The following is a 12718-nucleotide window of genomic DNA, read 5'->3' as shown; positions in this document are numbered from 1 at the left end:
TGATGGTAGATGGACTGGGCGGCTGGACCCTGCGGGGCATCGCCTGTGTCTCTGCTTCCCACATTACCTCACCAGCGGCCCCGCTGCTGTTGCGGCAGCTCTGGCAGAGCCGCCATATTTTCTCTCCATTGGCACTGCATCTAAATTTCAACCCAACTGGTCTACGCAACCAATCACCACCCCCCACCCCCACATCTTTCCTTGTCTTTATTCTTCCATTTACAATCTGAAAATCTAAGTTCAATGTCTGACATTTTCTGACCTCAGTAACCTAATCCCAGAGTGAGCTCACTGACTCCTAGCCCCAGGCTGTTGTCCAAGGACGGATAGGAAGTGAGGTTGGAAATGGGACTGAAACACCACAGTTCTTGATATTCTGAACCACAGTCCCTTTGGAGGAGACTCTCTGCTGGGAGTTTGGAAATGGAGCACTTTTCCTCACGTGATGTCTCGAGATCTCTGGATTTGGAAAGATCTATGCTTTCTCAATGGACATTTCCCAACCTGCCACAAGATAAACTGAGCTTCATTTTGCATATCTTATCTACTGTGCTTGCTGGTTGACTCTTAATCTTTCTGATTTTGTTGTCACCTTCAGAATTATTCTATTAGAATGAGCAGCCCCTTGCTTGAGCTTCAATGCAGCCCAAACATGTATGACCTGAAAATAATCCATTTTCTTTTATATACTGTCCTAATAAAAAAAACAAAATGACTGTGAAAGCTTTAATTATGGTTGTCATGTATTTGAGGGGCCATTTAGATTGCATGATGCAAAAATAGTTTCTGATGACTTATTTCTCAATTTCTTTCCTTATTGCCTTTACCAGATTTTTGAGAAGACAACTTTTCCTTTAGGAGTGTGCTCACCTCAAGCACATTTATTTCTTTCTATTACAGTAGAAAATGCCATTATAAATTCTTGTGTCTCCACACCCCTCATTAGCATGAACAGGAAGCTTGGAAATTGTTTTTTTTAATCCCTGAGACCCGAACCATCTGAACAGGTGCCTCTTACATTTCTGTCTACGTTAAAGGTCATTAGGGCAAACCAGCCACCCTCACCCAGGACATATTTTTTCTTATGCACTCCTGGCTGACCTTGTACATGAGAACCACCTTTAATTCTTTCACCCGCTTCCCGTCTAACCCATCTTGTTGTCAATCATAGCTACCACAATTAGCAATCCCCCACTTTCCTCGGACACACTTCTGTGCCTGCCATTAGCATCCTACTTCTCATTCAATGTACACAGAGCTAGGAAGGAACTAGTTCTCCCAGAGAGTAGTGAATCTCTGTCCTATGAAGCAGTGGAGGCTGCTTCAGTGAATACATTTAAGACACAGATATGCAATATATATTTTTAAATAGTGGGGGAATTAAGGGGATGGGGAACAGGTGGATAAATGGAGCTCAGTTCATGGTCAGATCAGCCATAATCTTAATGAATGGCAGAACAGGTTCAAGCATGCTAGATGGCCAACTCCTTCTCCTTTTTCTTATATTCTTTAATACAGTGGTTCTCAACCTTTTTCTTTCCACTCACATATCACTTTAAATAATCCCTATGCCATCGGTGCTCTGTGATTGGTAAGGGATTACTTAAGTTGGTATGTGAGTAGGAAGGGAAGGTTGAGAATCACTGCTCTAGACCCAATTGTTACTGAAATATTTTGCTTGAGAAAAATTGTCATTGACCCATTTCCTTTGGAGTCATGAAACCTTGCAAATAACGAGTCAATTAGGTATAATTAAAACAGTGGTTTTCAAACTTTTTCTTTCCACCCACTTGCCACCTTAAGCAATCCCTTACTAATCACAGAGCACCTATGGCATAGGGAATACTTAAAGTGGTATGTGAGTGAAAAGAAAAAGGTTGAGAATCACTGCTTTAATATCTTTAAACCATTGGTTGTAACAGATTATGGTCTGAGTCCAATCTCCCTTTCGTATATACATTAACATAATTTACTGCCTCCATCTCCCCAGTAATCTCTCTTGTCAGCAGCATATTTTAAACCCTGCCATTAAGATTTCATCCTCTTCAGAGGAGCAAAGTTACTCTTGTCACCCATTGTAAGAGGACTTCAGTTGTAGCCCTTGACATCCTTGACCCCACCACTCATTTGTAGTACAGTACCTCACCACCATCCTACAGTTGGATGGGATCACACTCATTGTTTTACTTTTACTTTTCCATCATAGTCAGACAATGACCTACTCAATGGTTTCTCCTCAAGCTTCTATGCTATTACCAACATTCTAACTTTGGCTTCCTGGAATCTATCACTTTTGTGCACAATGGCATCATCTGAAAACATGTCTGGTTCCAGTTTATTATCATCTGATTGTACAAGTAAAATTGGATGAATCGGTGTTCTTCGGGCCTCAGTGAAAAAATACAAATAGCACGCATACAGGTAAAAGATTCATATGCAGTAATACTGTGCACTACAGAAAAATAAATAAATATTGTTAAATAAATAGTAGAGTTGGAGACAATTTGTATGAAGATTACTCAGACATTCAGCAATCTCACTGCCCGTGGGAAGAAGCTACTTCTCAGCCTGGTGATTCTGGCTCCCATACTCCTGTATCTATTTCCCAATGGGAGTAGTGGAAGATGCTGTGTGCGGGGATAGGGGTCCTGAATGATTTTGCAGGATTTAGTCATGGTTTCATATGCACACTGCTGCCACGACCGAATCATAAATTCACTTAATGTTTTTGCCATTCTTGAGCCTAAATTTTCTTCCAAAGAAATAATGGCACGCTCACACTGGATGTGTTTGTTTGGAATCTACATCCCTTTCTCTACCCATTGAATCCATCCTTCTTGCTCACAATTATTGGCTCAATTTTCACTGCCCCACATCCATTCAGATGCCAAAAACTCTGAATCAGGAAATGAACTGCTGGAGCAACTCAGTGGAGGCAAAGTGATGGCTGGCATTTTGGGATGAGACAATGATGCAAAATCTTGACCTGAAATGCCTGCTATCCTGTGCCTCCGTGGATGCTGCCCGACTCACTGAGCTCCTCCTGCAGCTCACATTCTTTGCTCCAGTGTCCGGCATCTGCGGTCCCTCATGTCGCCAGGAATACTGAATCCAAAGACTCACCCGGAGGAAGAGTGGAAAACCACGGCCGTAAAAACCCACTGCGAAGTAATCGGGAGTTGGCCGGAGGATTTTCATGATATTTTCGTAGAATGTGGCTTGCTGCCTCTGTGGGTAGACATGCAAATCTGGCAGTTACTTACAAAGAACACAATGCAAAACAATAGTCAATATGTTTGTTTACATTTAATTTCTCGACACACACCCAGAACTTCAGTGTCAATGTCAGACTTAAATATCCAAACTTATTGCGGATGGGACACCTTGCTGATCTACTGCAGTCTCAGTGCATCTGGGTGCTCCCACGTTCCTGGGAGATTGTGGGGCTGGGTAGTCGCCATGATTTTTTACCTAGTGTCACTAGGAATAGTTACTTACAAGATAGAATGACTTGGTGGGTTATGTGTCAAAGAAGCCCTGACAAGTTGCCACAATGCATTTTGTTGACAGTGTTCTGTGCAGCCAAATTATGTCATTGGAGGAGGTGAATTCTTGGATGGGCTGCCTGTCATTTTGTATACTTTGACCCTGATGGTTTTGAACATGTTGCCTGTCAGTGGAGCAGAAGATGATTGGGTGAGTGAGGGGGAGGGTAGGGGTCTCATTTTTTGACACTCATGAGTTCTGCTTTTCAGACAGTGCAAATCCTTTGAAGCGTCAGGAGATCTATGGCAGAATAGCTAGTTACTGACATGATGTTGCAGATGCAGAAGGTACAGTATATAACAGGCCCAGCTGAGATTTTGTCTGTGCCAACCCAGCAAGGCTGTTGCTGCTGGAGCATTTTGCTGAATTTTACATGGAAGTGATTCAACTCTCTTGCTAGAAGTAAGCATCATGGGGCATTTGTGGGCAATGAATGTTATTTTCCACTTGTCAGCTCAGACCTGAGCTTGGTCTTACCACATTGGCTTTTTATCTTTTAAGATGCTATAACAAAAATTGAATCTTGCACAAACATCAGCAAACATCCCCACTTCTGATCATATAATGCAGAGGAGGTCATTCATGAAAGTACTGAAATGGTTGGGCCTGGCACACTGTCCAAAGGAACTCATGAAATAATGTTTCGGTCTCGAGGCCCCTGATGGGCATGATTCCAGCTCGTGAAGAATTTCCCTTGCCTCTTCGATTTTGCTGAGGCTTTTAGACACCCCCCTCAGTCAAATCCTGCCCTGCTCTGAGTGGCTGTCACTTCATGAATTTGTTCTTCTTGTCCAGGTTTGGACATCTGGAGCCAAGTGAGTGAATCCAAACCATACATTGGTCAGTAGGTTATTGATGAGTAAGGTAAACTTGACAGCAGCTTGCAATATCAATCTAATTAATCAAATTAGATTGCCCCTGCTTTTCCAAGCAATTTTCCATATTGTTCTCTGTTCTCAGGAAACACAGCTCTTCAAACTAGAAGATCAAATTCACTGTATGAATTGGTAACACTGCTATTTACAAATTTCCTTCAAGGTCATCCATATTATAGTTTCACCATTACTGTGTCCAAAACTTGGATCTTCTTATCTTCACTACCTTGGAAGGTCTCCTTTATGGCATGAAGCTGTAGACGCTCAAGAAAGAGATTTTCTATCGCATCTTCAGAAATGACTGAGGAGGGTCTTGCTACCCCAATGCTCATGTGGTCTCAGTTTAAGAGAATGAGGATGGTGAAAGCAAATCTCTTCATAGTATAAACGTTTGTAACACTCTATTTCAGCTTGGCTTCATACCACAGTGGTACATTCAGGAATTATATCTTTGGGCACTGCAACGTTATAAAGAGAAAATCCAGCTGAAGGGATTTGATGCAGAAGTTCAACCACTACTGTTGGATGACAGATCAAGGCACTGAAGCTGGGCCCTTATATTCAACTGTTATAGGGCTGCTTCTTCCCCATTTCCAGCAGATTTCTGAATAATCAATGAACCAAGACACTGCTTTACTTTTCGTGCCCTATTTTTAAAATATTTATTGTTGTAAGATGGTTATAATATGAATGTTTGTTCTGTGATGCTGCCACATGACTTGTTCATGACAATAAAATTCTGATTCTGGTTCGGGGTGGTTGAGTATGATTACTATCTGTTCACAATCCAGCCAGACAAATGAGAAATTACACCAAGGTGAGATGTACAGAAACCACCCCTTAACATCCAGTTGGTCCTGGGAAGAGAGAATTATTCAGAGGGTCTTATTTTGCCTGAAACACAGTATTGAAGACGCATTTCTCTTTTCACTGTGCCTGGGGAACAATTTCTGAGCTAGACACTCATCACGCTTCAGTGGAAATTCTGTCTCAGAAAAATATAATTGGGTGTGTGTGATAGTACAGATTCTATCACCAATGTGTATATGTACAGATTGTAGTGTAGGATGACTGTGATTGGCTGAGAGTGTAGCCACACCTACTGGCAGGTCTTAAAGGGTTGCTCCTAGCCAGACCAGGACATTCTGGACTGGTCGACCTACATGTGATGTGCTCCAGTCTTTTAATTAATGAAAGCCTTGGTTTGGATCAACAAGTCTTTGGTTCTTTCGACGCGCTCTACAATGTGCAGCTTTATTCACTGATCAAATTGTAGTAGCGATATGAGGTGGGTTTAAACCAGGATCTTTTAAGTCTCCTGTCCCACTTTCCTGAGGAACAGTGTTGTTGGGATCCCAGGGTTCTGCTCAGGTGGTAACGAAACCTTTACAGTAATGCACAATGATGGCTCTCATTCACCTGCTTCTCTTATCCTTCTGAATGAGGAAGATTCTGAGTTTCAGGAGTGTGGATGCAGTAATATTCTTGGCTTCCAGATACAGTGGAAACAAACACAACTCCCTCAAGGAATCAGCAAACTCTGCACAACATCCAGCAAATGATAGGAGTGGTGATGAGAAAAGTATCTGCTACCAAGTGTGTATCTGGCAGCCAGAGAAACATTGAGCATCAGATCTTTTTAAAATGTTTTTGGAACTGACAGCCTGAGAATTGGAATTTGAAGCATTTGATCACAGCAGGATGCTTATGGAAACTTACCAGGTTGTGGCTGAGAAGCTCATAGTCAAAGATTTCCATTTCAAACTGTTCCGCCAGCTCCTTGCATAGATTCAAGGCTTCCTCCCACATCTAAAAGAGAAGCAGTCTCATTAGCAAGTGGCTATTGAGCTTTAACCACTCTAGGCAGGGGGATTTGATGGAGGACTGGTGGATATACATAATGGAAAACCTCTTTCTCTCTTTTTACTTTTGTAACTCCATCCTTTCATCTCAATTTAGGGGTGAAACAACTTCTGGCAATGAAGGCCCCAATCTCAAATCAAGAGTGGGTGTTGGGAGTCTCATTATTCCCAGCATTGCGATGCTGCAACTGGTCCACATTTCATATGCTCCAACCAGCTCTTTCTCTGGGGGGAGGGGGGGATGATTAGTTGCATCTCAAGAAGGGAAGGTTCCCTCTCCAAGAGGAAGGCAGTGGAAAAGGAGGACAACCCGTCTATTGGTTTGGGGCTGCTGGAGGATGGTTAGAGATATTGGGAAGAGAAATCAGGAGACAAAATTAGATGAATCCTTCAACTTCCTGCAAGTCCATAACATGACCACAAAACTGGTAATCTAGTGTGCAGCCAACAGAATGTGATATTATAAGGGGTGACATTAAACTACAGGTATCACTACCCTTTGAAGTGAAGGCTGCCAAAGGACTATTTTAAAAATAAAGAGCACTATCTTAAAAACAGGGGAAGGAAAAGGGAATTCTCTCCAGAATTGTGGTCAATATTCATTGCTAATAAACATCATTAAAAATAAATGATCTTTGTATCAGCTTATTGTTGTTTGTGAGACCTTACTGTTAGTTGATGAATTTGATACATATTAAAAGTGATTGTATTTCAAACAATTTTAATTGACTGTAAGGTAATTTGGGTCTTGCGATTGTTAATATTACCCTTCACAGATTTTCTCTTACGATTATTGCTTTCAATTTTTAATAAAATGTGAAATGTAATTTGTTGCTTTGTTGTGCCTGTTATCAGCAACTGCCTCCTGCAAAGGAGGGTTGATTGCTTAACTCACTTAACTCTGTGAGTGGTATTGTCACGAGCATGCAAGGTCATGCTTGCCAAGAATAGCAGTCCTTAGCACTTAGCTCGAGTTGAAAATACCGCTGAGAAACTAATTACATCACTCGTGCTGGTTGGCATATGTTGGGTGCAAAATTGTATCACCCATGCTGGCTGGCACGTGTTGGCAGAACTATCTTAACCAAGCTGGGTGACAAATGTTTGGTTCAGAATTGCATTAAGTATGCTACTTGGCATATGTTGTGCCCAGGATTATATCACCCATGCTGGTTGGCATATGTTGGGTTCAGAACTGTCTCATGTTTGGCACATGTTGGGACCAAAGCCTGCCTACTCACCTTTTTTCTCATTTTATTTTTGTTTTGAATCCTTCTCTGTCTAGTGATAGGTTGATCAATTCCACCCAAATGAGCTGATCAGAAAATCCTTCCCTTCCTGCCTACTGCATCTGAAGGACACCGCAGATGGCCCAATGACTGGGGAAGTTCTACACCAAATGATATTAAATCGGAAGAAAAATAGATAGATGCATGAATAGGTTATTAAAAATACAAGCCTTCTTATGCAGTGAACAAAAGAGGTAGGAATGTACTTTTAACACAATCACCCAAATCAGAAACTGAGGCTCTTCTCCCAGTCCAAACTAATGCAGCACTTAAGAGAGTTGCTGCACCCTCTTCCCAACTGTCTTTCAGATGCAGCACTTAACAAAGGTCCTATGGCCCGTAGATGAAGAAGACGGAGAAGTTCTCTGGTATCCCACACACAATTTTTCACTATTCTGTATAGCACCCAAGCCATTTGTTTATATCCATCTGCTTTGGTGGGTGTTTATGCCTGCTTATAATTGGCTGCCATTTTTACCAATAAAATAAATCATTGAGTGAGAAGCATCTTATAAGGTTCTATGAAATAGTCTCCAGAGGAAGAACATTTTAAATGTAAATTGAGACATACAGCACGGTAACAGGCCCACGAGCCTACGCTGCACGAATACCCCAATTAACCTACAACCTCCCCATACACTTTGAAGGGCAGAGGAAAGCAGAGCACCCAGAGGAAATGCACGCAGACATGGCAAAAACATGCAAACTGCTTCTAGAGAGCACTGGATGCAAACCCAGGGCACTGGCACCGTAATAGCTTTGCTCTAACCGCAACATTCATTGTGAAGACATGTCCAAGACCTAAATCGTTTAAGTGTGCACTAGTTATGGTCAAAAAGTCAAGAACGCATGGTTCTTTTGATGAATGTCCAAAATAAAGAAATTGTTTTGAAACAAGCCTGAACCCACCAAGAAATTTTGTTTTTATTATACTTTTTAGGATCTGTGTATTGTTAGAATTGCCAGTGTTTATTGCCCACCCCTAATTGCCTTTGAACTGAATGGCTGAAATGACATTTTCAGAGGTCATCTAAGAGCCAACCAGCACAATAAAATATATGCCACCCTGTTCCAACCTGATTCAGGTGTTCACAGAATGGACCTCTCTGTCACAACCTGATTCAGATGTTCACAGAATGGACCTCTCTGTCGCAACCTGATTCAGGTGTTCAACAAGATTGACCTCCCTGTTCCAACCTGATTCGGGTGTTCAGAGTATGGACTCCCTGCCTCAACCTGCGAGACCTTCAGATTCAGAATTATTGTCAGAGCACCTACAATACATTGCATACAAACCTAAGATTCCTTTTTCTTGCAGACATGGCAGAATTATCACTAAATGGTAGTTCAAAAATATAAATTGAACACAGCATAAAGACATGTAAACAAACAGAATTGTAAGCAGATAACAAATGTAAACATACTGACTGTTCAATACAAAGAGAACAAGAAGAAAATCAATAAAGTTCACAAGTAAGAGATCTTAAGCCCCTTTTCCACTGACAGCTTGTCCCAGGAATTAATGGGGAATTAACCATTTAAGAGACCAGTGGAAAAGGAAAGCAATCAGTATGCTAGTGTAAAATTACATCAAATCACGTTGAGCATTGACGGCCTCTACGCCTACTCATATCCCCAGCATCAGTTGGCGCTGCCGTGCTGATTAAACCAGTGCAAAAAGTACAACTTCCATCTATTCCATTCTATTTGAAGGTGGACTCTCTGGTCCCTGGGGATGAGTGTGTTCAGTAGAAAAGCAGTCAGTGTCCTGGTTAAATGTAGCCCAGTGGGAACAGCACAATTAACTTCCTATCCCAGGACACTGCATGGCCAATTAACTGGGATGCCAGTGGAAAAAGGGCTTCTGACTGTGTTTGTCATTGAAGAGTCTGATAGTGGAAGGTAGCAGCTGTTCCTGAACTTGGTGGTGCAAGCCTTGTGGCAGCAGCAAGAACAGACCATGTTCTAGGTGGTGAGGGTCTTTGATGATTGCTGCTGCTTTCCGGTGGCAGCGTTCTCTGGAGGGCTTTACGTTCAAGGGTATTAGTGTTCCCATACTAGACCGTGATGCAGCTGGTCAGCACACTTTCCACCACGTCTTGGTAGAAATTTGCCAGGGTTTTTGATGTTATACCAAACTTCTGCAAACTCCTGAGGAGGTAGAGGCACTGACATGCTTTCTTCACGATCCCATTGGTGTGTTGGGTCCAGGAAAGATCCTCCGAGAAAATGACTCCCAAGAACTAAAATTTGTTCACCCTCTCCACCTTTGATCCCCCAATGATCACTAAATTGTACATCTCTGGCTTTTCTTTTCCTGAAATCAACAATCAGCTTCTTAGTTTTGGTAACAGTCTAGTATGGGAACACTAATACCCTTGAACGTAAAGCCCTCCAGAGAACGCTGCCACCGGAAAGCAGCAGCAATCATCAAAGACCCTCACCACCTAGAACACGGTCTGTTCTTGCTGCTGCCACAAGGCTTGCACCACCAAGTTCAGGAACAGCTGCTAACTTCCACTATCAGTGAGTGTTGTTAGTGCACCATTCAGCCAAGTTTTCAGTCTCCATCTTGTACCAAATTATTTTAAAAAAAAATTATATATATGGTACAGCATGGTAACAGGCCATTTTGGCCCAAGAGTCAGTGCTGCCCAATTTGCACCCAATTAACCTACATCCCCTGGTATGTTTTGAATGGTCAGAGGAAACTGGAGCCTCCGGGGAAAACCCACACATACACGGGGAGACCGTACAAACTCCTAACAGAGAGCATGAGATTTGAACCCCAGTCCCGATCACTGGCAGTATAAAGACATTGCACTAACCGCTGGGACTTGAAACTGCATGTCTCAGATGAGAGTGTGATCCATTTTGCAAACTCTCATCCCTCATCATTACAAACTTTACATTCAGCAGAACAACAGCTGCTGTGCTGGGGACATACGACCACAATCACTTTACACTCACCTTTCCCTTGTCAAAGTAATCAATGATGGTTTTGTACAGGCTCTCTTTCAGCTGCCGCTGTGTTTGTGAGCTGTGAAAATCCCTTGGCATAATATGGGTTGTACATTGCTCATCAGACCACTAAAACAAAGAATGAAAACTGAGTCAGTCCTTGGATGTAAAATGGTTCTAATGCCTGTAAGAGCATTGTCATGAAGGTGACTTTTCACTCTTTTCTTTCTCAAGTTATAGAATTTCACACAACAGCTCCAGCCAAGAGTGCAGGAATCAGCTCTTAAGCTAGTTCTGCTTTTGCAATGTGTCTAGACTGCAGCTCCACGCTGTACACCCACTAATGATGAGCGAATTGATACATTAGAGCAGAAGTCACAAATTCTTGCCACTCATTACCCTCTTCCAGATTTGCCAGCTGCCTGAACACTTTTATATTTTATTCCCAAAATTGACATTTTATAATATTTATCATTGTTACAAGATTAATCAATTGCAAAATAAGTAAACAGGTATTACTAATATCATTGCAATGATCCTAAAACTGCCCCATTTCATTCTGCTCATCATGCATTATACCACTCCTTATCAAAGGCTACCTTTATCTCATTAAAACTGAGTGTGGAGTGACCTTTTGGGTTACTCACACTATTGCTAAACTCTCTCATTCTCTCAGTCCATATACGTAATGGGATTTAACAGCTAAAATATGAATCCTACCTGTTGCTAATTTCACTGTTAACACATTTCTGAATCTTAATGAAAGGATATTTAAGGAGAACAATAAAGCATCAGGAAAGTGGGAAACTTTGTAAACCAAAGCACACCACTCAGAAAAAAAACATCAAAAGATGATATCACAGTCCACACTCCTTGGAGAGTCCCCTGTACATAAGGAATACTTTTGACTTGACATCAAGTTTTGATTCTCTTTTTTTACTTTTAGTATGGTCTGGCCTGCCATCAGCAACACATTTTGTCTCACCCTATCAGGAACTTATTCTGTCACTGAAAGCAAACTTTTTATTTTCTTTTTCCCACTAAGTTTCACAGTGATTCTCTATTCACAAATGTTGCCTGATCTGCTGAGAATTTGTAGCATTTTCTCATTTTATTTCTGGTTGAGAACAGAGTGCTATCCAAGAGAAATCAAGTCAAATACCCTCATTTAATTTGCATTGTGTTATATGTGCCAGTGAACCTTAAAATGGGATCACAAAATATTCTTCAGCAGGAAAAGTTCCTTGAACAGGAAAAAATATTGTAGAGGCAAATAACATTCTCCTAGGTCAGTTAGCCCTTACATACAACTCTGCTTTTTCACTAATTCTGTCTCTATAACCTTCATTGTCAATCAAGGCTGTGAAAAATGGTGCAAATACAAACTATGATTTTAAAAAAATAAGTTGAGATTGTAAGGATAGATTTTACATAGAATATTTCTGTTTCATTGTAATTCAACATATTTACTTTAGGTATTAAGTTATTAAAACATGGGCACTTGTTTATTCAATTTGCATTTGGAATGTAGAATGGAGAATAAGTTTAAACCCAGGCTATTCTTTAGAGAAAATAGGAAGGGGGATTTCACACCAACGCTCACAAAAACCTGGAATCATGCTCTTTCTACAATGAGATCGATAGGATTCTGTCGGGGAAGGATATCCTAAGAATATTGAACATAGCCAAATAACTAGAGCCGAAACGCTGATCAATATCAGAACAGAGTTGGCCCATTGTTAATGATGGTACCCTTTTACATGCCAAGCATCATAAAAATCAATTAGCAAACAGCTGAATACTAAATTTGAGTTCAACTAGCTTAGATTTTCTAAGTGATGCGTTCAAGATGGCCATATGTATTTGATGTCAAGTCAGAAGTGATCAGTTCCAATAGTCCAAATGATCTTCCTCACACATGGTTTTTATTCAATCAGTCCACGTCTATTAATGTCTTATGAATGCCAGAATGTATACCAATATGAGGAAGGTGATAGAACATTGTTAGTGGTTAGAACTTTGAGTCTCCATTTCAGAGTTGTTTCAATTTCAGCTGACACTGAAACTAATGATGATCTGGTGACAAACCTTTCTAATCTTCCAGACATAAGCACATTTTCTCTCTCGGGCTTTACTGCTGGTGTCACCTGACTTTTGAGTAGCCCATTTCCCTATATACACAGGG

At 41.2% G+C, this 12718-nt stretch overlaps 1 protein-coding gene across 1 annotated transcript in view; it reads right to left on the bottom strand.

Moving 5' to 3' along the window:
* Window positions 1-12718, bottom strand: part of LOC138743573 (dedicator of cytokinesis protein 2-like) — a 699740-nt gene that overhangs the window by 84475 nt on the left and 602547 nt on the right. Inside the window, exons 39-41 of the mRNA XM_069899077.1 lie at window positions 10543-10662; window positions 6141-6230; window positions 3124-3228 (exon numbers count right to left, since the gene is read on the bottom strand). Of these exons, the coding sequence (XP_069755178.1) occupies window positions 3124-3228; window positions 6141-6230; window positions 10543-10662 (315 nt within the window). The remainder of the gene's footprint in view (window positions 1-3123; window positions 3229-6140; window positions 6231-10542; window positions 10663-12718) is intronic.

Source organism: Narcine bancroftii, chromosome 9, assembly GCF_036971445.1.
Source record: "Narcine bancroftii isolate sNarBan1 chromosome 9, sNarBan1.hap1, whole genome shotgun sequence".
Taxonomy (NCBI): Eukaryota; Metazoa; Chordata; class Chondrichthyes; order Torpediniformes; family Narcinidae; genus Narcine; species Narcine bancroftii.
This window is presented reverse-complemented; position numbering and strand designations above follow the sequence as displayed.